Source organism: Acomys russatus, chromosome 23, assembly GCF_903995435.1.
Source record: "Acomys russatus chromosome 23, mAcoRus1.1, whole genome shotgun sequence".
Taxonomy (NCBI): Eukaryota; Metazoa; Chordata; class Mammalia; order Rodentia; family Muridae; genus Acomys; species Acomys russatus.
Window position 1 is genome coordinate 11599319 of NC_067159.1, and position 23554 is coordinate 11622872.

Consider the following 23554-nt stretch of genomic DNA (forward strand, 5'->3'; position numbering starts at 1 on the left):
CCCAGGGCCTCTGTGTCCTAAACCCTGTTTACCACTGAGCTGTGCCTTTGCCCCAGACTCTTGTGGGCAGCCTGGTGTTAGAGCTAGTGACGCTGCTGTAGCTAATGTTTCTTACTCTTTCAGTTCTGGAGAGACTTGGGGCACTTGGACCTACACCAGAGCTTCTCAAGTTCTCTGTACCTAGGAGTCACCCCTCATCTTCCTGAAATGTGGGCGTTGGTTCTGTAGGTCTTGTCTGAGCCCATGCTTCTGCAATTAGAGCAAGCTCCCAGGTGGCACCAACAGTGCTGGCGCACCTGGAGATGCCCATTTGGGGGTCAAGGACCTAGAAGTTATTTTACTATGAATGAATTAGAAATCCTGGGATTAAATAGCCTGGGTCTGTACCATGGTTGGGTTTCTATTGCCGTCATAAATACCATGACCAAAAGCAACTGGGTGAGGAGAGGGCACATTTTACCTCACAGGTTACAATCCATCACTGAAGGAAGTCAGGGCAGGAGCAGATGCAGAGACTATGGAGGAACGCCGCTTACTGGCCTATCCAGCCTTTTTTTTTATATAACCACCTTCCCAGGGACTGCACCATCCCAAGCAGGCTGGGCCCTAACCAAGAAAATGCCCCACCAGCATTCCTACAGGCCAGTGGGATGGAGGAATTTTCTCAATTTAGATTCCTTCTTTCCATATGACTGGAGCTTGTGGCAAGTTGACAAAAACCAACCAGTTTTAATTGTAATAGGCAGAAAATAATAACAGTAATAGAATAATTCCATTGGTTGGGAACTTGGGTTTATAAAGACTTTCTTCTGGGGAGGAATACTTTAGAAAAGTGAGACATACAAGGGACAGGCAACAAGAAGGAAAATAAAACCCAGGTCTCCCAAATCGCTGGAAGACATCTCCAATCTGCCGCTGTGAGTATAGTTTAAATGAGAAATGCAGCTGTGACTCTGTGGGTTTAGTGGTAATTAAAAAAAAAATAGGGAATATGGTAGGGGAAAACATTTTATTTTTGAAATTATAAATATGAGAGCCAGGCTTGGCAGTGCATACATGCAAGCCCAACATTTGAGAGGTAGAGGCAGGAGGATCAGGAGATCAATGCTAGCCTTGGGCTACATGAAACCCTGTCTCAAAAAGCAACAAACAAATGAATGATGTACTTATTACAAAAATAATCAGAAAATAAGAAAAGTATAAAGAAAAATTCCCAGCCAGGAAGGATAAACACATTCCTGTAATCCTAGTACTTGGAAAGCAGAGGCAGGAGGATTGCTGTACGTTTGAGGCCAGTCTGGTCTACCTGAGTTCTGGGCTAGCTAGGAATACATAGAAAGGACCTTTCTCAAAAGAAAGTTCCCTGAGAAAGCTCGTCTGTAGTGGATAGCCTCCCAGTCTTTGGCCTCTGCATGTGCACGTCCCATGTGTCTGTTAGGCAGCATCGTCTCGCTTATAAGCTGTTGTCCATAGTTGACAAGTGTCTTAGAATCACATCTTAGCATTGCAGGGAATGGGTCATATGGCGTACCCAGAACCTTCTCGTGAGCAGGTAGATACCAGTGTGCAGGACCCTCGCCTGCACGGCAATGCCAGGCTCTTCTACTCCAGCCCAGCCCCCGACAGTCCTTTCTTCCCAACGTTTGCTAGGCTGGCAAGTAAAACCTGCCATCTCCCTGTTCATCTGTTTGACTGTTTATGAAATTCACTGGAGTTCGTTTGTTTATTGGCTAGGTGCACTTTCTCTTGGACACAAACCCAGCACCTACCGGTGTAATGCCGAAATCTGTTTTTTTTGGTTTTTTTTTTGCTTTTTTTTTTTAAAGGCAGGGAAAATAGGAAGGGTGCATAACGTTGGTGTGGAGGTCTTTATTCTGTTCAGTGCTCTGAGGAAGAAGCACAAATGGGCTAAGACTACGTGTACTGAAAGGGTCAATCGCAGCTCAGAAACTTGCCCTTCTGTGACCTGGTATAATTGTATTCATCATTAAAGTGGAGGTGGCAGAGCTGATGGCAGAAAGTCTCAGGAGAAGGCTGTGTGAGAAATATCTGGGACACAGTGGGAAACTAAACATGGTAGTTGTTTTCCACAAAGAAAAAATAAATAATACTGAAGCCTTTCAAAAAAAATTAATGAGCAAATAGGACGTGCACTAGAAAGTTGTATGTAGGAAAGAAAACCAAAAATTAACCATAGGGAAACACTCACTTCCTTCGATACTGGAAGAGATGCCAATTAACAACATGACTTGCTCCCTCCACCCCCCACATCCCCCTCCATGACTTAGAGTTACTGAAAACATTTTCAAGTGATAATTCTTGGTACTGAGAAAGGTGTGGTCCCAGCTGAGCCACCCACATTGTTGGCGGCTGCGTAACCCCGATCGAGAAACTTGCAGAAAGCAATCTGGCAAAATGTGTCATCACACAAACACACTCAAAACCTTTGGCCCAGATGTTTCCTCAGGAAGTCATTCCAAACGTGGGGAAGCCTACATGTTCAGTAATGCTTTGTGCTAGCATTGTGTATAATGGTGGAAAAGGGACAGTTACGGTCTGTTTACTCAGAGGGGGAGGCCGCATGGCAGTTGCTGTCAGCCCTTTCAATTCAGTTGTGCGTATGTGTGTGCTTAAGGTGTTTACATATGCTTCTGTCATTAAGGTTATCAGTAGTCCCTGGATCTTGTGTTAATTCATGTGTGAATACATTTCTTTGGAAAACAAACCAAAAAAAAAAAAAAAAAATCAACTTTGAGTACCCAGTGGTCAGACTGGTTTAAAATTTATCTTCTAGAAGCTTGGTGAGAGAGAGCTCAGTGTGTAAAAGTGCTAGCTGTGGAAGCCTGGTGACTCAGATTTGATCCCTGGAGCTCAGACAGACAAACAGATGTAGTGGCTTTCCGACAGAGATGGGAGGTAGAGACAGGAGAAGTCACCTGGGCTGGTTGTCTAGTCTGGACCACACAGGGCATCCACAGAAATGAGGGAGACCTGTCTCAGCGCAGTGGAAGGTGGGAAGTGACTCTTGAAACTTGTCTTCTGACCTCCACACATGCACTGTGGCATGTGACATGCACGCACGTGTCATACACATGCACACACACCTGCAAATGCCAGCGATACAGACACCCGCAGCCATGCCATGCATTTGGTAGGGGGTTGGGGGCTCAAACTCGGATCTCCATGCTTGTTCAGTTAAGTATTCTTACCCATGGAGCCCCAGGCAAGGCTTTAAAAAAAAAGATGTATTTATTATTATGTATACAGTACTTTGCCTGCATACATACCTGTAGGTCAGAAGAAGGCATCAGAGCTAGGCATGGTGGCATACACCTTTAATCCTAGCACTTGGGAGGCAGAGGCAGGCAGATCGCTGTGAGTTCGAAGCCAGCCTGGTCTACAAAGCGAGGCCAGGACAGCCAAGGCTATACAAAGGGACCCTGTCTCAGAAACACATCACATTATAGATGGCTGTGAGCCACCATGTGGTTGCTGGGAATTGATCTCAGGACGTCTGGATGAGAAGTCAGTGCCCTTAACCTCTGAGCCATCTCTCCAGCCTCCAAGCAAGGCTTTTGTTTACCACGGATGGCAGTACAAGTGAGAGCTAGTCTTCAGTGCGGCCATAGATACCCAAACTGGGCAGTGTTCAGCTGCAGACCATGCTGCACACGGCTAGTTCTTTCTTCCCTAAGGATGCTCATCAGAATCACCTGGGAGACTTTAATGCATGGCCAGATCACGCCCTCCCAGGAATACTGGCCCAGTAGGCGGGGTGAGGTGTGTTCATTATTTTAAAAACTTCTGCAAGGATTTTGATGCTCTCTTTAGGAAAGAATCAGCGATGGTGGCAGATTTTCAAGTTGAAGTTCTCGGCCCAGCCCTGAGATCCAGGCTTCCATAGCTAGCTGGCAGCTTAGGTTACCTATTGTCCACTCTCACCGGAGTTATGGACTCATCGGTGCATCTCACTCATCCACAAGAAGCCCTCACCCACCAAGAAAGCACAATGTGGATGGCAGGCCACCATCTCTGCACATGCCTGCCTCCCTTCCTCCGGCACTGTTCAGATGCTGGAGGCATCTCTTGAGCCACAAAGCACAGCCCAGCATGAAGCTCAGACCTTGATGACCTCATCATATCAGGACCAGAGACAATTGCCTGGCAACCCTTCCAGAGGGACCAGAAGAGTCGACACCTAGCTCAGGAGTCTCTTGCTGCGGACAGAGCCTCTTACAGCCTGGTCCACAGAAGGGAAGCCTCAGTGATAGTTGCGCTTCTTTCTTCCTCCAAAACTATTTTGAAATCTGGAGTACAGCTAAGAGAGAATATTTGGGACTTTGTCGGGATTGTTTTTTATTGCAAGGATGATTAATCCATGCCATGAAAGTGTTCTGCCACTGATCTATAGCCCTAACCCGGGAGGAGGAGGAGGTCAGCCAGCCTTCTGGCTCAGCGGGAGACCCTCAAGGCAATAAGGTGGCCAGCAGTGGCCTTTGCATGTGCGTGCATTGACATGATCCTTCATGTGACTCCAACACACACACACACACACACACACACACACACACACACACACACACACACACACGCTCCTCAACTTCACCGGAAACAAGCCTTATTCCTCTTCTCAGGGAAGACCTTTGAACTCTTAAGGAAGAAACCCTGCAGCATCTACAAGCCGTAAGCCATAAAACCCTAAAGAGAAGTCAGAACGGCTTTGAAACACCCACTGGAATAACAGTTGGCTAATGTGGAGAGGCACCAGCTGATTAACCCGGAAAGGTCAAGAGTCAAGGAGGGAGGAGCTGTTTTTACAACCACTGTTTAAGTACATACATAATGAGCTCCAATAAAGTGGTTAAGATCACTGACTGTTCTTCCAAAGGTCCTGAGTTCAATTCCCAGAAACCACATGGTGACTCACAACCATCTATAATGAGATCTGGTGCCCTCTTCTGGTGTGCATGAAGACAGTGTGCCCATATTAAAAAAAAAAAAAAAGTGGCTGACAAGGGCTGGGGGACCCTGCTTCCTGTTAGAAAGCGCTCCTCCATGGGAGCCACCTGTCCCGAGTGCTTAATTAAGGTGCCCGCCCCTAGAAAAAGGAACAACACAACGTGGGGCTGGGCTACAGAGGCCCATGTGTTGCCTGGTGCAGACTAGTGAATGCTTCAACCCGGTGCATCAGACTGCAGCTGAGCTCTCCCTTAAGCACAGGGTGCCACTCACTCACCCACGCAGCCCAGGCTTGTGAGTCTTGGCTTACTGAATTAATTAGCCATCCAGAGTTGGAGTCCTTTAAAAAAAAAAAAAAAAGGTTTTTATTAGGCCTAATGTAATATTTTGACATTTATAAAAGATTTTGATTGCTGGGCGTGGTGACACACCTTTAATCCTAGGAGAGGCAGGGAGACCTCTGTGAGTTAGAGGCCAACCTGGTCTACATAGTTCCGTAATGACACACTGAGGCAAAAATAAATAAATAAATAAATAAATAAATAAATAAATAAATAAATCATGAAAGTACCAGTTGTGTCTTTTCCAAATTCCTAGTCTAAGTAAACAAAACAAAACAACAACAAAAATCCACCACCACCACCAACAACAAAACCGTATCTGCCCTGGCTGGGACCAGTGCTTCAGAGTGACATTTAAAATCACACAAGTGGGCTGGAGAGATGGCTCAGCAGTTAAGAGCACTGCCTGCTCTTCCAAAGGACCCTGGTTCAATTCCCAGCACCCACATGGCAGCTCACAACTGTCTGTAACTCAAAGATCTGACACCCTCACACCAACGCACATAAATTAAAATTAAATAAAAAATATTTAAAATCACACAAGTGCCTCCACTGTGGGAAGCCATGGTATACATGACTTAGGAATTGAAATCTTTCTAACCTACATGGTGGTCCTGAGGAGTTAAGTGAAGCCAAATGACATCTTCATTAAGACCCAGAGTAGCCAGGCGTGGTGGCACACACTTTTAATCCCAGCACTGAAGAAGCAGAGGCAGAGGCAGGCAGATCGCTATGAGTTCGAGGCCAGCCTGGTCTACAAAGTGAGTCCAGGACAGCTAAGGTTGCACAGAGAAACCCTGTCTTGAAAAAAACAAAACAAAACAAAACACAAAAACAACAAAACAACATCAACAAAAAAGACCCAGAGTTACTGTGGTTGGTAGGTTGTTTTCTTTATGAAGTTTGAGGATACACAAATTGTAAATTGGCTGAATGAATATACTGTGTGATGTATTAATAACCACCCTGGGTGCGATTTCTGATGCAGACTTGGGATTGGAGAGTGAATGTCAGCTGCTTTGTCCTGCTGAAAACAAAAACCAAAAAAAGTCCCCCAAACAGCCTTCTGGGGGAGAATGGCTCTTGGCTGCTCTGTTTGGCCAGATCTTGGTGCAGAAAGGAGTCTAACTGCAGCAGGGGGATGGAATCACTGCGTTGCACTGGACTCACTTGAATGGCTTCCAAGCTTTGCCGAGAGCAGATGTTCACAGGCCCCAGAGGCAGAGGGTGGAGACAGAAAATGAGGTGTGAGAAAATACATGACTCAGGAGGCGAGCATGTTTTTTCCAAGAGGAGAAAAGGGCTGGAAAGGGCCTGGCTTTCCAGTCCCAACCCCAGAAACCCCAAATGGGGTCCTCTCTGCACTACCACCAGGCTTTGGCACAGCTGGACAGACATGTGTTTGCTCAGCAATGCCGCAAGTTCTTTGCCCAGCCCTGGGCGAACCTGTCCAATCTGTGCCAGGATGTCGTGCCTGTGCACTGGAACGCACACTTTGCTCCAGGGGCTGTTACTGTGTTTGGAGCTGAGCAAGAGCATTGTTCACAGCTGTTATTAATTACAGTTCTTTTGGAGGAGTTAGAATCTGTGTGGAGGGAGGTTGAAACTACACAGGCCAGAGAAGTTTCCTGACAACAGTTGCGTCTTTCTGATGCCCCCTGGTGGCCGTGTGCTATTAAGTGAACACCAGGCTCCCAGCTATGTTAGCCCCTTGGACTTACACTTTGCTGGATTCCTTTTAGCTTGCGCTTAGAGGGATGTGACCCACTCCGAATGTATGTGACAAGTGTGGTGGCTTGGCCTGAGACCCAGTTCGCTGGAGGTGGAGGCAGGAGACTAGCTGTTTCAGGCCAGCCTGGACCAATGAGATCTTGCCTGAAAAATACAACCAACCAACCAACCAACCAACCAAAAACAACAAAACAAAAGAACCCCCCCCCCGCCCAAAAAAACCCAACTCAAGCATGGTGGAGCACACCTTTAATCCCAGCACTTGGGAGGCAGAGGCAGGTGGATCTCTGTGAGTTCGAGGCAGCCTGGTTTACAAAGTAAGTCCAGAACAGCCAATGCAGCTACACAAAGAAACTGTCTCAAAAAAGCAAAAACAAACCAAACAAACAAAAAACCCTAAAAACAAAACAACCAAAAATCCCCAACCCCTCCAAATGATTTTGATATAACATTCTGAAGAAAATACCAATTCTTATAATTCTATATTGCAAATTCCTTTTTAAAAAATATGTATTCTTTTTATATTTTAAAGTAGTGTGGGTGTGTTTGTTTGTGTGTGTGTGTGTGTGTGTGTGTGTTGGCATGTGCCGTGGCATATACATGGAGGTCAGAGGTCAACTTGTAGGCATCAGTACCTTCATGATGTAGGCTCTAAGGATCAAATTTAAGCCATCAGGCTTGGTGGCAAATAACCCTACCCACTGAACTATCTCACCAGCCTGGAGAATATCAGAGAAATTTAACACTTCAAGTTTACCCATACTAGTACTAAAATTTTGAGACATCTTTTTTTTCCCCTTTTTTGAAGGAAACAGAAAATAGAGAAAAGGGACCACAGAAGGACCAACTGTAGGAGGTTTTCCGGTACCATCCATGAGAAAACACTGTGCCAAGATTCACCTCTTGGTAAGCTGGACGGGTTGGTGTACATAACTGTTAATGATCCTCTCTGTGCCAACCACTCACAGTGAGTACCAGCTTGCCGTCTGCCATTGTGATAGCATTTCATTTGACTAGGAAGGTGTTTGGTTGGTTGGTTTTGGTTTTTCAAGACAGGGTTTTTCTGTGTAGCCCTGGATATCCTTGGAACTCTTTGTAGACCAGGCTGGCCTTGAACTCACAAAGATCTGCCTGCCTCTGCCTGCCTCCCAAGTGCTGGGATCAAATTCCAGGCCTTAGGGCAGTGTTTGTTTTGTTTTCCTGTTTCAAAAGTCAAAGAACCAGTAATGGGCTATTTAACCTTGGAGTGGTTAAGCAGCGTGAAGTGCTAATGCATGCTTCCAGACGGTCACTGTGCCTGTCATCATGCTCCGAGCTAGACCCATAACTGCCCCTGGTAAGGTTACCAGCCCTGTGGCAGGTGCCGCTGACTCATCCACATGCATTGTTCAGGGGCAAAGTAAACTGCTGAGGATGATAGAGAGGTGAGCCAGAGGCTTGCCTGCTCAGGCAGCTCCTGAGCTTGCCAGCATCAGTGGAACCAACCATCCCCACAGCCGAGCTGGAAGTGCTGGCCCAGAGAGCTGACACAGCATGCTTATGAGCATGCTCCCTGTGCCTAGAGCTTTGCGGGCCACTCAGCATTCTGTTAGGGCCCACTTGGTTCTAAATTGACCTTTCTGAGGATGGTTATGTTTTCAAATAATAGCGTTTTGGAGGGTGGGGAGGTGGTTCAACAGTGAAGAATTGCTTACTGTTCTTACATTCGTTTGGGAGGCTCACAAGAAATCTAATGGCCTCTTCTGGTACACACACGTACACACACGTACACACACGTACACACACGTACACACACACACACACACACACACACACACACACACACACGCCTTCAAATACTAGGCTTCATGAACTGAACACTTCAAAGCCCTTTCAATGGTGTCCTTTCCTTTTCCCAACAATGTTGTACTGCAGGAATATAAGGCTAGCACTGCAGCACGTCCATAGGGATGCAGCCACGCGGCCCAGTTAGTTCCCAAAGACAGTACCCAAATTGTAAGACAGCCACACTCTTCTCATTAACTTTGGGTTTCAATTTTGGAAAAAAAATTTAATTGAAAACATATTACTTTGCTAATAGAAGATGAACTCATTACTTTTATTTATTTTTCAAAGGGAAAATGAGAAAATTTTTCTTGCTATGTTGCCTACGCTGTCTCCAAACTCTGGAGCTCTGAGGCAGTTAGGGTAACAGGCAGGTGGCACTGTGCCCACTTCCTGTTGCTATTGATGGCGTGGAGGATTGACTCCAGGACCTCACACGTGCTAAGCAAGAAGCTCTGCCACTGACCCACAGTCCAGCCCTTTTTACTTTTAAGTGAAATAATAAAGTATCTGTAATGTCTCAATTTAAACTTTAAAAATATCCTCAGAACTGTTCATTTAGCCATACGAAGACCTGGATACTGAAATGTTTTGCACTTTATATATCAAGATACCTTTGCCAGGCTGTCTGCAGCTGGGGGACTAAATAGTCTATGGCGAGTCTGACACCTTTGCAAGATGGGAGTTATATTTATTTTATAGATAAGGAAATACAACTTGCCTGGGTCAAAGCTAGTGTATTGGTTATCTGCCACTTCATGACAATCTATGCCAGAACCTAATGACTCCAAACAGTAACCAGTAGTATCTGGAAGTTTCTATGGCTCTGGCCAGAGGATCTGGCTCCAGAGTGGGTCACTCCTGTGCTCATTAACAGGGAGACTCAGTGGAGCCTCCTATATGACATGAGATATGACAACCAGCCTCCTTACAAGCAAGGGACAAGGGGTATTAGATTGTCGTTGTCACTTTATTTTACTGGACATGAACCCGTACTCAAGAGTTCAGACCAACCCCTTCCTTTTCCCCGTGGTGCTGGAGGTGGAACTCAGGGCATTGTGTATGCCAGGCAAAGGTTCTACTGTCAAACCCAGGTGCCACCTTTCGAAGTGAGTATTGGCCTGGTGTGGTGGGGCACACCTTTAATCCCAGCACTTGGGGAGGCAGAGGCAGGTGGATTTATGTGAGTTTGAGGCCAGCCTGGTCTACATAGTGAGTTTTGGGATATCCAGGGCTATGTAGAGAGAGCCTGCCTCAATGGATGGATGGATGGATGGATGGATGGATGGATGGATGAATAGATAGATAGGTAGACAGACAGACAGACAGACAAAAAGGTCAAAGAATTAATATATATATATTTTCAACCATCACAGCTATTAAGTGGCAGAGCCAGGCTTTAACCTCAGGTCTTGCTTACACCCTCCCCTGCCCCAGCCCTAAGCACCCTGGTCTTCATTGGCATCTCCACAGCCCACAGTGTGCCCAGCACATCAGCACTTACTCGCCCTGCTGTTCGTGACTAAGCCTAACAGACCTGTGCTCTGTGTAGGTTCTGATCCAGGGCCCAGCTTCTGTTCTGATTCTGGCACTGGACTACAGAGTAACAAATGTGAGGGCTGTGGCAGCAAGACTTACAGCTCCCAGAGAGTCTGCAGTAAAGAGCCACCGAAAGGTGAGGCCAACTTGACTCTAGAAGGGGCAGGGAGGGAGGAGGGACGGCCATCATCCCCAGGCAAGGAGCTGTATTTTCCATCTTTTTCTTTTAGAATTTTATTATAGATATGACACTCCGGGGCAGGATGGCTTCAGTCACGGTGGAGGATATACCTTTGCCCAGTCTCACTTCTTACATGGAAATAAAATGTCTTTGTCTTGTAAGTACCATCTCCTGTGTGACCCTGCCTGTGTCAATAACTGCCTTTCCCAGGCCCTCTCTAGCCGGATGGCTGCCTGGGTCTCTTGCACTTACTGGACACTTCCAAACTCGGTTCTGCAGGCAGGTGGCAGGAAGCTGAGCGGGAGCTGGAGCCGGGAAATGCCTATGGCAGAGGGCTGGGAAGTTAGGGAGTGCTGCATCAGTCAAGGGAGCAGCAAGCATGTGCTCGGAACCAATTAATGGCCGACTCCACTGTTACTAACCCCACTTAGCGTGCCCAGAGCGCATGCCTCAGACGCACTGCTGCTAATTTCTTTCTTTTCTTTTTTTTTTTTTTAACATTTATTTATTTATTTTATGTGTATGAGTGCTCTGTTTTCACTCACACCAGAAGAGGGAGGATCAGATTCCATTACAGATGGTTATAAGCCACCATGTGGTTGCTGGGACTTGAACTCAGGACCTCTGGAAGAGCAGTCAGTGCTCTTAACCACTGAGCCATCTCTCCAGCCCAACCATTGCTAATTTCCAATGCAAACATTTGCAATCTTTGAAGAAACATTGAAACCACACACTTATTTATAAATATGACTAAGGTGCAGCACCTCCCTCCCAAGAAGTTCTGAACTGAAAGAAACTTGGTCCCAAGTAAGGGGAGCTCAAAGCAAATACGAAAGCAGCATCAAAGGATGCTGTGGGTACAGGGAGTCTGGGAGAAGACACAGGGGGCCTGGGAGAAGACACAGGGGGCCTGGGAGAAGACACAGCCTGTTTCACTCCAGCAGCCAGCCACGCCCACTTCTCTAACAGAGGCAGGTGCTCTCCTCCATCCCTTTAGAATTCTTCCTCTCTGAGGCAAGCACCAGACAGAATGTTTCTCAGCTGCCAATGCCCGGAGACCAAACAATGCCATTTGCCTGACTTAGTCACTGGCTCCTCTCTACCCTCCCCAGATGACAAATCCTCCAACTGGACACGTTTTTCCAAAGTGAGTCACTATGATTCTGCAGAAGCCACATAGTGAATTTCTTTACTGTCTTCTTGATCTTTAGGCCTCTCCTCCTCTTCCACACCCCCCTCCCGCCCCCGCCTCCTCTCACCCCTGTTGCCCTCTCTCCTTTCTTCTTCCCCTGGAGCACCACATATGTAAAGTAAGTGTTCTATTACTGAACTACACACCCCAGCCCTGGACTTATTCTTCTAATACAGATATGAGAAATGTCACAGAGTCACTGGCTGGCCTTCAGTCTTGGATAAGAACCTTCAGGAAAGTGAGCCGATAGGAATGACCATCGGGTGCCGCATCTGAGACAATGGGCTCTGTAGTTCGGCCTAGGACTGAATCCCATGACACTGAACTCATTTCAAATTTGTATTTCCAGCTGGGTGGCAGTGGTGTATGCTTTAAATCCCAGCACTTGGGAGGCAAAGGCAGGCAGATCTCTGAGTTCGAGGCCAGCCTGGTCTATCTACAAAGTGAGTCCAGGACAATCAGGGCTACACAGAGAAACCCTGTCTCCAAAACATACAAAGCAACAACGACAACACAACATCAAATGTTTATTTCTGTTTCTGGATCTACATTTAGAGACAACTGGCAATTGAGATTGAATGTATTAGCATCTGTGTTTGTGACCCAACACTGGATAGACCAGATGCTTTACTTCATACCTTTTGGCATCTACCCTGTCTCCAGCGACAGTCTCTGCTGATTTTCTTTGTCCAGTGGAAGGTGGCAGAGCCTCACTATGTGACACCAGTGACTAAGACAGGGATGAAGATGGAGGCTGGAGGAGGGGAAACGGGAAGGGGGCTCCTCAGCAACAGAAGTGTTAGTTACCTTTCTTACTGCACTCATGTTACTCCTGACAGAAACAACCTGGGGGAAGCCTTATGGGTTCCTAGGCTGAAAGGGTCCAGTCCATCACAGCAGAGAAAGCATGGTGGTGGGAGTGAGGTGCAGGCTGGTAACACCTTTAGTAGAAAGCAGAGCCCTGGCTGGAGGCAGAGGCAGCCTGCAACCCATAACACCCACCCTCCTGTGATTCACTTCCGCCTGCTAAGTCCTACCACCACCTAAGGCTTCTCCAGTTCCTCAGACATCCCCATCAACTGGCCACCGAGTGTTCAAAGGCACAAAGCGGGTTGTGGTGGGGGCGGTAGTGAATTTTGTATACATACTGTATCCGACAGTGCAGGTCCCCCTCCCTCCCCCACTGACTTGTCTCTCTCAACCTTTCCTTGGTGTCTCCCTGGTTTCCATAGTGACTTTCCCATGTCTCTCTCTGTCACCTAGTTTCTCTTCTGGAATGATCTTAATAATGTAGTAGTTAGTTTCTGACTCCTACAATCTTTGCTCCTGACGTTGGTGAGGAGTCCAGCATTCACTTGGGTTTTGCCTTTTGGAAGCGGCACCCTCCCCACATTCACCAGATGAGGTAGTGGCCCAGAGCTGAAAACCAGGCCGGGTCACATGAGTCTAAATCCCTGGTCTCTTGTCTGCTAATAAATAAATAAATAAATAAATAAATAAGTGTCCATATATGCATAATTTTGAGCAGGGTCTCACTCTGCAGCCCAGGCTGGCCTTGGGCTTGTGGCAATCCTCCTGCCTCAGTCTCCTGGGCTCTATTAGAGTTTTATGCCAGAGTTTTATGTTGGTTATCATGGTCCACATCTAGAATACCAGCACTCAAGAGGACTGCTGTGAGTTCAAGGCCAGCCCGGGACAGAGAGACTGTCTCAGCAAATCAGGAATAAGGCCACTAAGATGGCTCAGCGGGGAAAGGTCCTCGCTGCCAAGGTTGCCAGTGTGAGTTCAATCCCCGAGACTTGTGGTGGAAGGAGAGAACCGGCTCCTGCAAGCTATCCTCTGACTGCCATGTGAGCACAGTGACATACGTGCGCTCGTACATAATAAATCAATGAATGAAATAACAATTTAAAAAATAAGGTTGAGTTTCTTTTCATGAATTCAGGAGTCTTGAAAGAAAATTCTGTTTTCTGTGTTTCTTAACTCTGTTACTATATACTTGTTAAGTGTGTGTGTGTGTGTCTTTTTTTTTTTAGACAGGGTTTCTCTGTGTTGTGGATATCACTTTGTAGGCCAGGCTGACCTGGAACCCACAGATATCGGCCTACCTCTGCCTCCCGGGTGGTGGGATTAAAGGTGTGCGCCACCACTGTGGGGCTGTTGTTTATTTTTTATAAGCTGTTTCATCCATACTGCAAAGCTGAGAAAGCCATTGCCACCATTTGAAGGTTTCTGGCTTTTGGATTTGGCAGGCACTCACTGTGTATCCCTGCTGCCCTGGAACTTGTAGTGTGTACCAGACTGGCCCCCCACCTCAAAGACCTGTGGAGGTCATGTTGATGCTCTGAATCTAATCACAGTTAACGTTTTTCAGCTTGTTCAAAACCAAAACGGATCTGTTCCCAGAGAGTGAACTTGGAGCCTTTTCAAGATGAGCACAGTTCTGTGGCGGGGTAAGAATTTTATTATTACTAATAACAGAAGCAGGATCAGGCATGACTGCTCTTGCCCATAACCTCTAAATTTGGGAGGCTAAGGCAGTCTGCTTATCAAAAGCCGAAGTCTAGGCTGGGCTATATGGTGAATTTGAGGACAGTGATGCACAGATTAAGACTCTCCTAAAAATTCAATCTGAGCATGCTTACGTGCGCGCGCACGCGCACACACACACACACACACACACACACACACACAATAGGCTGTCATTATTAAGGTTATATTATACCATTGTATACCAATGTATACCATAGTATACATTATACCATTAATTACCTAGACAAGATTACTGGTCCTGGGACTCAAGCCTAGACCTATCCAGTGTTACTTCAATCACTGACTTGCTCACTCAGCCAACATCTAGGTGCCCAGTGTGGACACTGTGCTGCGTGCTGAGGCTGCGACCACAGCATATCTGCTCTCCAGGTCTATGTTTTCATGGAAGAGCTGTGAGTGTCAAAAGAGGACCATGCAGGGTGCAACGGACCTGATTTGGGGGGGGAGCAGGGGGTTGAGAGCCTGAGCTCAAAGGAGAAGTATGAATGAACTACCACAGAACGTCAGGATCGATGTGAGGAACATTCTAGAGTCAGGCTTTTTGAGGAGAAAATGCCCTTGGGCAAATTCAGGAACCTGTCAGTGTGTCAGGAGCCCAGAGGGAGGGAGTGGCAGGGGCAAGATGAAGCAGGTGAAGGCAGGCAGGCTGCTTCAGAGTCTTCAGAACATCAGGGAACCAAGGGAAGGTTAAGAATTGTGGAAGATCTCTGGCGTAGTCAGGCATCCTGGCTTGCGCTTGCAATCCAAGCACTCAGAAGGCTTAGGTAGGAGTTCTGGCTGCAGAAGTCTCATAAAACAGAACAAAAGAAACAAACAAACAAAGGAAAAACCACTGCAGTTAGTGAGAAATGAGATATGGCCCAGAGGCCAGATGGTACAGCGATGGAGAGTCCACTGGTCACGGAAGCTCACGGAAGCTCAGGGTGACAGAGAGAAGCTGAGTGTTGGAGCCGTTTAAGATGGAACCAACAGCAGGGCCGAGGGACCCAAGCCTGCTACCCAGAAAAGTACAGTGATTTAAATAATGGTATGTGTAGTCAGGCAGAACAGGGATAACCCGTAATCACGGCTCAGAGGCTGGGGCAAGAGCATGCGGGAGTCTGAGGCAAGCTTGGACTACAGAGCAAATACCAGGACAGACAGGCCTCATAATGAGAGCGTCTCTAAAACCAACCTCGCCCCCAAAACAAAAACAAAAAAGCCACCAAAACAAGGGGCTGAAGTTTGATTCCTAGCACCCACACCAGAGCCTCACAGATGCCTGAAACTCCAACTCATTAAAAAGAGAAAACCAACAAAATAATGTATTTTGGAGACTCTTTGGGCTTATGTCATATCTCTGTCCTTAGGAAGGCGTCTTACCCTCCCTGAGCCTCTACTTTCCTGCACGTAAAATGGGAATTATAGAACCCGATCAACCAAGACCACATAGGAAACACCTAGGATAGTTCTTGGCTTTAAATTACAGTGGGTATGGGCTGGAGAGATGGCTTAGAGGTTAAGAGCACTGACTGACTGCTCCTCCAGAGGTCCTGAGTTCAATTCCCAGCAACCACATGGTGACTCACAACCATCTATAATGGGATCTGATGCCCTCTTCTGGCATGTAGGTGTACATGCAGACAGAGCACTGTATACATAATAAAGAAAGAAAGCTTTAAAAAAAATTACAGTGGGTATTAAAATAAACTCAAAAAATAACAATAAAATGGGATGAGGACTAGGTGGTGGGAGGGGAGGGAGGTGCTGGGAGGAGAATGAGAGGGCAGGATGCATGTGATGATAATTCATCATACAAGTGTGTTATGTACGTGTATGAAGTTGTCAGCGAAATTTAAAAGACGTAAAACAAGTGAAGTGCTCAACATTGCTGGTCATTCTATTTGAGGAAGGACTCCAGAGTCCCTGCACGTCCCGCTGCACCATACTGCCACCCCGAGTCGGGGGGTGGGAGGGGTGAGGGGATGGGAGAGTTAATTAGTCAGGGGCCCTTGAGGGAGACTGCCTCTCATCTAGAGGATGGCTCCAATGTGCTAAGTGAACTTTACAACCAACTGATGGGAATGTGCTGGGGGCAGACTGAGATGCTCTGAGGTGACTTCCTGGAGACCATATTGCTCACAAGTGTCAGTCCTGAAATAATGCCTAGCGGAGGGACCGACGCAGGAGGCTTCACAACAGACCGGTCTACAGGCAAGCGCTTGTGGAAGGCCCTCTTCATAAAGACAGGTCACTTGTAGCTGGGCACTAGACACCCCGAGTATCAGTGGGCCTGCACCACAACCATCACAGGCCGACTTAGGACTGCTCCTCAGAGAACAGCAGGTAGAGTAGGGGGGAACCACTGCTTTCACTTCCCCACGGCTTTGGCTGCCTTGCCACGCAAGGGGTTGGAATTGGCAATGTTTTGTGTGTCTCTGTTTTATATATATATATGCAGTGTAGAAGGGTGGCCCTAAAAGAGAAAAATAATCTCTTTGGACTCTCGGCTCTTTCTGTTCTGGAGAATACAAAACAAAACAAAAAACAAAAAGGCAGTGTTGGGATGGAGGGCCTCATTGGCTATAGTGACCACTTTTTCCTGAAGTTCAGCTGTGGACAGCCCCATGAAAGGCAGGCCCCTCAGCTATGCGCGCGCGCGCGCGCGCACACACACACACACACACACACACACACACACACATCACTGAATCTAGTAGGAGAGAGTGCATGTGGGTGGTAACACACACACACACACACACACACACACTCATACAGCTATCTCTGAACCTAGTGGGAGAGAGTGCATGTGAGTGGTGCCACACCCAGGTAAGTGTGCTTTTGTCTTCTAGAAAACATCCCAAGATTTACCTGACCTGTACCTCAGATTCTGTAACACCCTCACCCCACCTCCACTTCCTCTGGATTCCTGGAATCCAGTCCTTGTGTGACGGTCATAGCATGGAAGAAATGGAATCTAAGGTGAGGAGCGAGCGAAAGCCTTGCAGTTCAGACACGTGGTCTTAATGAGCGCAGGGCGGCTGCCTGTCCAGCCGTTAAGAGTATGGGCTTTCAGACGATGATCTGCTACAAACAATTTCTGTTCAGCACTAATCTCGCACGGGGCCTCAACAGCCACCTGGTTTGCATTAGTCCTAAACTGGTTCCAAAGAAAACTTCCTGGAGAAAGCGTTTGTTGGGCGGCACCTCTGCTGCAGGATTCCCCTAGGCCAGCTCGAAGGCCCCAGTCTGTTCCGGTGACAGTGGTTAGGGGTGCCGCCTATGTTCAGACTGGTAATGCCAGTTACTTTCATACGCATGCGCGGTGCCCATGGGAGCCTTCTCTCAGTCCCCTTTGATGGACCCCAGGGCTGTTGTTTTTCTCTACAGCAGGAGCAGGCCAGCAGGCTGCTTTCCTCGCCCTCTGATTCATCAGTCACGTGCTCATCTTTTCTCTCTCCCTTCCCTTGACAAATACATTCCATCTCAGACCGGTTGCCTAGGAGACCAACCCTCAAAACCAGAAATAAACGGCATGGAAACAGAATGCTCCAAAAATTCCATCTTGTAATGTTTAATAATGAGCCAATCCAATTATCAGCGACACTCATGAGTTTATGTAACTAAAATATGTGGGCTTTTTCTCTGTAGATTTTAAACTCGGCTTTGGATCATGCCTTAAAGACAGCAACCATATTGAAAAAAACCACTGACCAAATGATTAAATCCATCGCAGAAGACCTCACCAAGGTGCAGCAGTGGAAGCAGCAACTAAAATACTACTAAGTCAAGCCAAGTCAAGGATTAAAAGTTTTGGTCTTTTCCAAAATATCTGGAAATATTTTACTACAAAAAGTAAAATACTTACTGCAATAAATAAAATACAAAAATATTTTACTTATGACACAATGTAGGGAGATGGCACTCTAGAGAAAACACTTAAAACTGTAAGAAATGAATTACACAAAGTGCTTAAATGGAAAAAAAAAAACACCTGGCCCTCTGGCATTTATGTACTTATGTGAAAATAAATCTATGTTCTTCCTAATTCATAATGAAATACAAACAATAAAACAAACGCTTTTGTCTATTAGTCTGGAAAGTTTCACAGAACTGTTGCCAGTGAGCTGGGAAACGTCTTCTCAGGTGCTGACACAGGGCAGCATGACACTGTTCCTCAACCTATGACGGCTCGCGTCCTGCTAAAGCCATAGGATAGCCAAAGGGTTTTAAGTGAAAAATGCATAGAATAAGCCAACCTACTGGGTGTAACTGCTAAATAACACACATCACGTAAAACACTCCATTTCTCCCTGTGATTGTGCAGCTGCCTGGGAGTTGCCACTGCCCAGCACCAGGAGAGAACTCTGCTGTCTTATCATTGGCCTGGGGACAAAGATAAAAATCCAAATTTGAGGGCTGGGGAGATGGTTCAGCAGGTAAGGGTATTTTTGGCTGCCGAATGTGACAACCTGAGTTTGTTTCCTGGGACCCATACAGTGGAAGGAGAGACCCAACTCCTGAAAGTTGTCCTCTGACTTGTGCGTGCAACACACACACACACACACACACACACACACACACACACACACACACACAGAGGCATGCACCCACACACAATCATCCCAGCAGGGATGGCAGGGAGGCAGAGGCAGATCTCTGTGAGTTTGAGGCCAGCCTGGTCTACAGAGCGAGTGTAAGGGACAGCCAGGGACTACACAAAGAGAAACCCTCTCAAGACAAACAAAATCAAATTAGAAACAATTTCAACTAAATGCATACCAATTTTACACTGTCGTTTAGTTGAAAAAAGTTGTTAAGCTCAACCATTGCGGAGTTGAAGAACGTATCTACCTAATTCAAGAAATTCCAAAAAGCACTTAGCTCACTGCTATTCGGCGCACACTGGTTCTCTCGGGCGCTTCAAGAACGAGTACTCAGTGTCCTGTATGGTGACTGGCCACATCATCCAAAGCTTGGGGACACAAAAGCTTGTATTTCTGCTCACACATCCCTTGCCAGTCCTGCCGGGTTTCTATTCCTCATGCAAAGGGCACTATTGAGTGGCCAGAGCTTGGCCCTCACATGCTGATAGCTTAAAGGGGCTCGGCCGAAAAGCAAAGCGTAAGGCTAGCTAGCCCAAAAGTGGTTGCTGCCGGGCGCAGTGGCACACACCTGTAATCCCAGCCCTCGGGAGGCAGAGGCAGGCGGATCGCTGTGAATTCGAGGCCAGCCTCATCTACAAAGCAAGTCCAGGACAGTCAAGGCCACACAGACAAACTCTGTCTCAAAAAACCAAAACCAAACACACAGAAGCGGTTGTTAGATGGTGTCTTTACAGACTTCCTTAAAGGCGAAACCTCTCTGCGTCGTTTAACAGTGCAATTTCACTTACCGAGGCATGTTCTGCCTACGCTGGAAAGAAGGCGGTGGGGATCGGCAAGACTCCATGGTGATGGTTACACCTGTGAACCTGGTGGGGTTGAGAATCACCTGGGCCCCCGGGTGGGTCTAGGACGGTGTCATCAGAGAGGTTTAATTGAGGCAGGAAGAGCCTCCCTGAAGGGACGGCACTCCCCGTGGGCGGGGTTCCTGGGCTGAATAACGGGAGAAAGGTAACAGAGCACCTTTCTCGTTGCTGCTTGGCTGTGAACAGCGAGACCTGCCGGCCTCACACTCCCGGCGTCCTCTGCGATGGGCTGGAGCCCTTATACCGTGAACCAGAGTAAAACACAGGGGGTAGCGAGGGGTGGGGCTGTTGCTGAGGTGAACCTGAGCTTACAGCCATTCGGGTGGTGGAGGGAGGATCTTAGGCTTCGGAGGCGAGCAAGGACTACTGGGAACTGGGCCACAGGGCTTCATGCCACATTCTGGTCTAGAATCTGGCTGCGTTCTTCCTATGTCCTAAGGACTCCGGTGAGGCAGAACTGAAGAACTAAAGTATATTATATATACATTATATTGCTAAGCTGCCCTGTGCTGTTTAGATGTGTTGATAGTGGACTCTGAGTGAAGAGGGCTGGCTCTCTGTGCCAGACTCTGGTATGATTACTCCCCGGCCGGAGTCTTCCCACCTCAAACTCTCTAGAACTGTTCTCACAGGCACGCTCGAACTTGTCTTCTAAACAATTCCAAGTTCTGTCAGGTTGACAATCAAGATGAGTGGCCATAAGTACTCCCTTGACAGTCTGACATCCAAACACACTTTTACCCCACTTCTGGTCCCTAGAGTCTCATGTTCATCTAATGCAAAATGCATTTAGTCCATCCCTAAAAGTCCCTAAACTACAGTCACCTGGGAAGAGGGCTGGAGACAGAGCCTCAGCTGCGGGACACATCTACAGGCAATTTTCTTGACTAATGATTCACGTGGGAGGACCACGCCCACTGTGGGCTGTGTGGTCCTTCATGGTGTAAGAGAACAGGCTGAAGCCGGACGGTGGATCTTTGTGAATTTGAGGCCAGCCTGGTCTACAAAGCGAGTTCAGGACAGCCAGGGCTATGAAAAACCAAAGAGAGAGAAAGAGAGAGAGAGAGACAGAGAGAGAGAGAGAGAGAGAGAGAGAGAGCAAGCGCAGGCTGAGCAAGCCATGGGGAGCAAGGCAGTAAGCAGCACTCCTTCATGGCACCTGACTCAGTTCTTGCCTGTAGGTTCCTGCTTTGGTTTCCCTTGATGCCAGACTGTAGCCTGCAAGCCAAATGAGTCCTTTCTTCCCCAAGTTGCTTTGGTTACAGTGTTTACCACAGCAGTCCTCTTAAAGCTGAACAGCAAGTCTGCACTGCCTGGCAGCAACTGAGTGGGAACTTGCCCAAATCCTGCAGCCTCAATCCCCACAGTACACTTCCATTAGCAAGAAGCAGAACTACAGAAGCCAAAGAACAAGGTCAGTGCATTTAGGGATTTTTCCTGGATCCAGGAACCATGGCCCAAGGTCTTTGATGGATGAGGTCTTTGTTCCTGTTTGGGGGGTATTGAGGCCTATGCGCTGGGTCTTAAGTTTAGGATGGTGCTGCTGGCATGGAGTCAGTTGTGCTAAGGTGTGGGTCCTGTTACAACAGAAGATTAACTGCTATACTCACTCTGCCCCCCATTCCTCCCTTTGGGGATGTTTACTCTGCACCATTGTATACCTGAAGCATGTACCTGATCATTTTAAAGGGCCTTACAGGTAAGAGATTGCTTTGGGGCTGGAGAGATGGCTCAGCAGTTAAGAGCACTGACTGATGTTCCAGAGGTCCTGAGTTCAATTCCCAGCAACCACGTGGTGGCTCACAACCATCTATAATGTGATCTGATGCCCTCTTCTGACCTGAAGGGGTACAAGCAGGCAGAACACTGTATACATGAGAGAGAGAGAGAGAGAGAGAGAGAGAGAGAGAGAGAGAGAGAGAGAGAGAGAGAGAGAGAGAGAGAGAGAGAGAGACTGGAGTTTGAGGGACGGACTAAATGCATTTTTCATGAAATGAACATGAGATTTCGGGGTCCAGGAGTGAAATGTTATGTTTATGTCAAGTTGGCCAGAGGCTTGTGAAAGTTAAACTTGATTGCCAACTTGACAGGACTTGGAATTGTGGAGACGACTTCCGGGAACGTCTCTGTGGGCATTTCTAGAGTTTAACTGAGGTGGGAGACCCAGCCGGCACAGCACACTCCATGGCCTGGGGTCCTGCACTGGATAAAAAGGACAAAGTGGGTGGAGCATCAGTATTCACCTCTCTCTGTTCCTGACCTGACGCCTCCCCCTGTCATGCTTCCTTGCCTTGACAGACCCAGCCCTCGTAAGTGAGCAACACAAACCCTTCTTTCCTTAAGTTACTTTTGTTAGCTATTTTGCCAGCAGTGAGGAAAAAAAAGTTAACTAACACAACAGCAAAAGGTACAGGAGCTTAACAGTATGTATGTGCGGTGACTGCACTGGTGCAATTAAAAAAAACAGGGCTTACCTATTTTCTAGAATGACGTACAAAAGCTATAGGGTTCTTGTGCTGTTTCTGTTGTTGTGACAAAATATGACCCAAAACAGCTTCCGGGAAGGCTAGGTGGGTCTTTTATTTTATTTTAATACACTTCCCAATTATAGTCTTGAAGCTAGGCTCAGATGCAGACACTTCAGAGGGACACTGCTTACTGGCTTGCTTTCTTATACAACCCTGGATGACCTGCCCAAGGTGTCACCAACAGTGGGCTGGGCCATCCCACATCAACCAGCTACCACAAAAGTGCCCACGGACATGTCCATGGACCAATCTGGAGGCAGCTTCTCAACCGAGGGTCCCTTTTTCCAGGTGACTCTAGTTTGTGTCGAGCTGACAAAAACTAACCAGAACTATGTTTACAGTACATATGAATATGAGAAGCAGCAGTCCTAAGTAAGTAATGTTTTACAGTCCTAAATGAATAACATTTTAGAAGTCATTAAAACTGCTTGTTGGGGCTTGTAATTGTCAGGGTTCTGTAGGGTAACAGAACTTACAGAATGTGGCTAATCTATACCTATAGATATCTAGTCTTTATCTATAAAGGGGATTTACTAGAATGGCTTACAGACTGTGGTCCAGCTAGTCTGTTAAATGTCTGTCTACCAAGCCAAGGTTCCAAGAATCTAGTGGTGGTCCAGCCTATGAGGCTGTGCGTGTCTCAGCTGGTCTTCAGCATATGCTGGAATCCTGAAGTAGCTTCTAATGCCAGTGAAGGAATGGGCTTGTCAGCGACAGCAAGCAACAAAGACAGAGACCTTCCTTCTTCCGTGCCCCGCACAGAGGCTGCCAGGGAAAGCGGTGGCCCAGATACATCGTCCCACCTCAAAAGATCCAGGTTAAAAGTGGGTCTTCCCTCTTCAAATGATTTAATTAAGGAGAAAAAAAAAAAAATCCCCCACAGGTGTGCCCAGATGCCAGACGTAGTCAAATGGACAACCAAGAATGCCATCACAGACAGCGCTTATGAAAATATTTTAACATTTCCCATAGAATACCAGAAAAACTTTTGAGTTGCCTTTTAAATATTTATTATTGTTGTTGTTAGCATGTGTATGAGTGTTGGTGCACCTGTGCTGCAGCACACGTGTGAAGGTCAGAGGACAACTCTGTGGAGTTGGATGTCCCTTTCCACCGTTACATGGGTCCTGGGAATTGAACTCAGGTCATCAGGCTTGCGCGGGGAAGTGTGTCTACCTTCTGAACCATCTTGCTGGCCCTTGAGCTCCTTCTGTGTAAGGACAGATGGGCAGATCATTGGCCTTTGCCCCTCCTGCA

At 47.2% G+C, this 23554-nt stretch overlaps 1 protein-coding gene across 1 annotated transcript in view; it reads left to right on the top strand.

The window, feature by feature from the left end:
- The window catches only part of Aknad1 (AKNA domain containing 1), a 36830-nt gene extending 18736 nt beyond the window's left edge, over positions 1–18094 (top strand). Inside the window, exons 6-11 of the mRNA XM_051165662.1 lie at positions 7840–7937; positions 10408–10530; positions 10625–10732; positions 14142–14220; positions 17152–17281; positions 17951–18094. Of these exons, the coding sequence (XP_051021619.1) occupies positions 7840–7937; positions 10408–10530; positions 10625–10732; positions 14142–14220; positions 17152–17281; positions 17951–18085 (673 nt within the window). The 3' untranslated portion in view covers positions 18086–18094. The remainder of the gene's footprint in view (positions 1–7839; positions 7938–10407; positions 10531–10624; positions 10733–14141; positions 14221–17151; positions 17282–17950) is intronic.
- The last annotated feature ends 5460 nt before the right edge of the window (positions 18095–23554 follow it).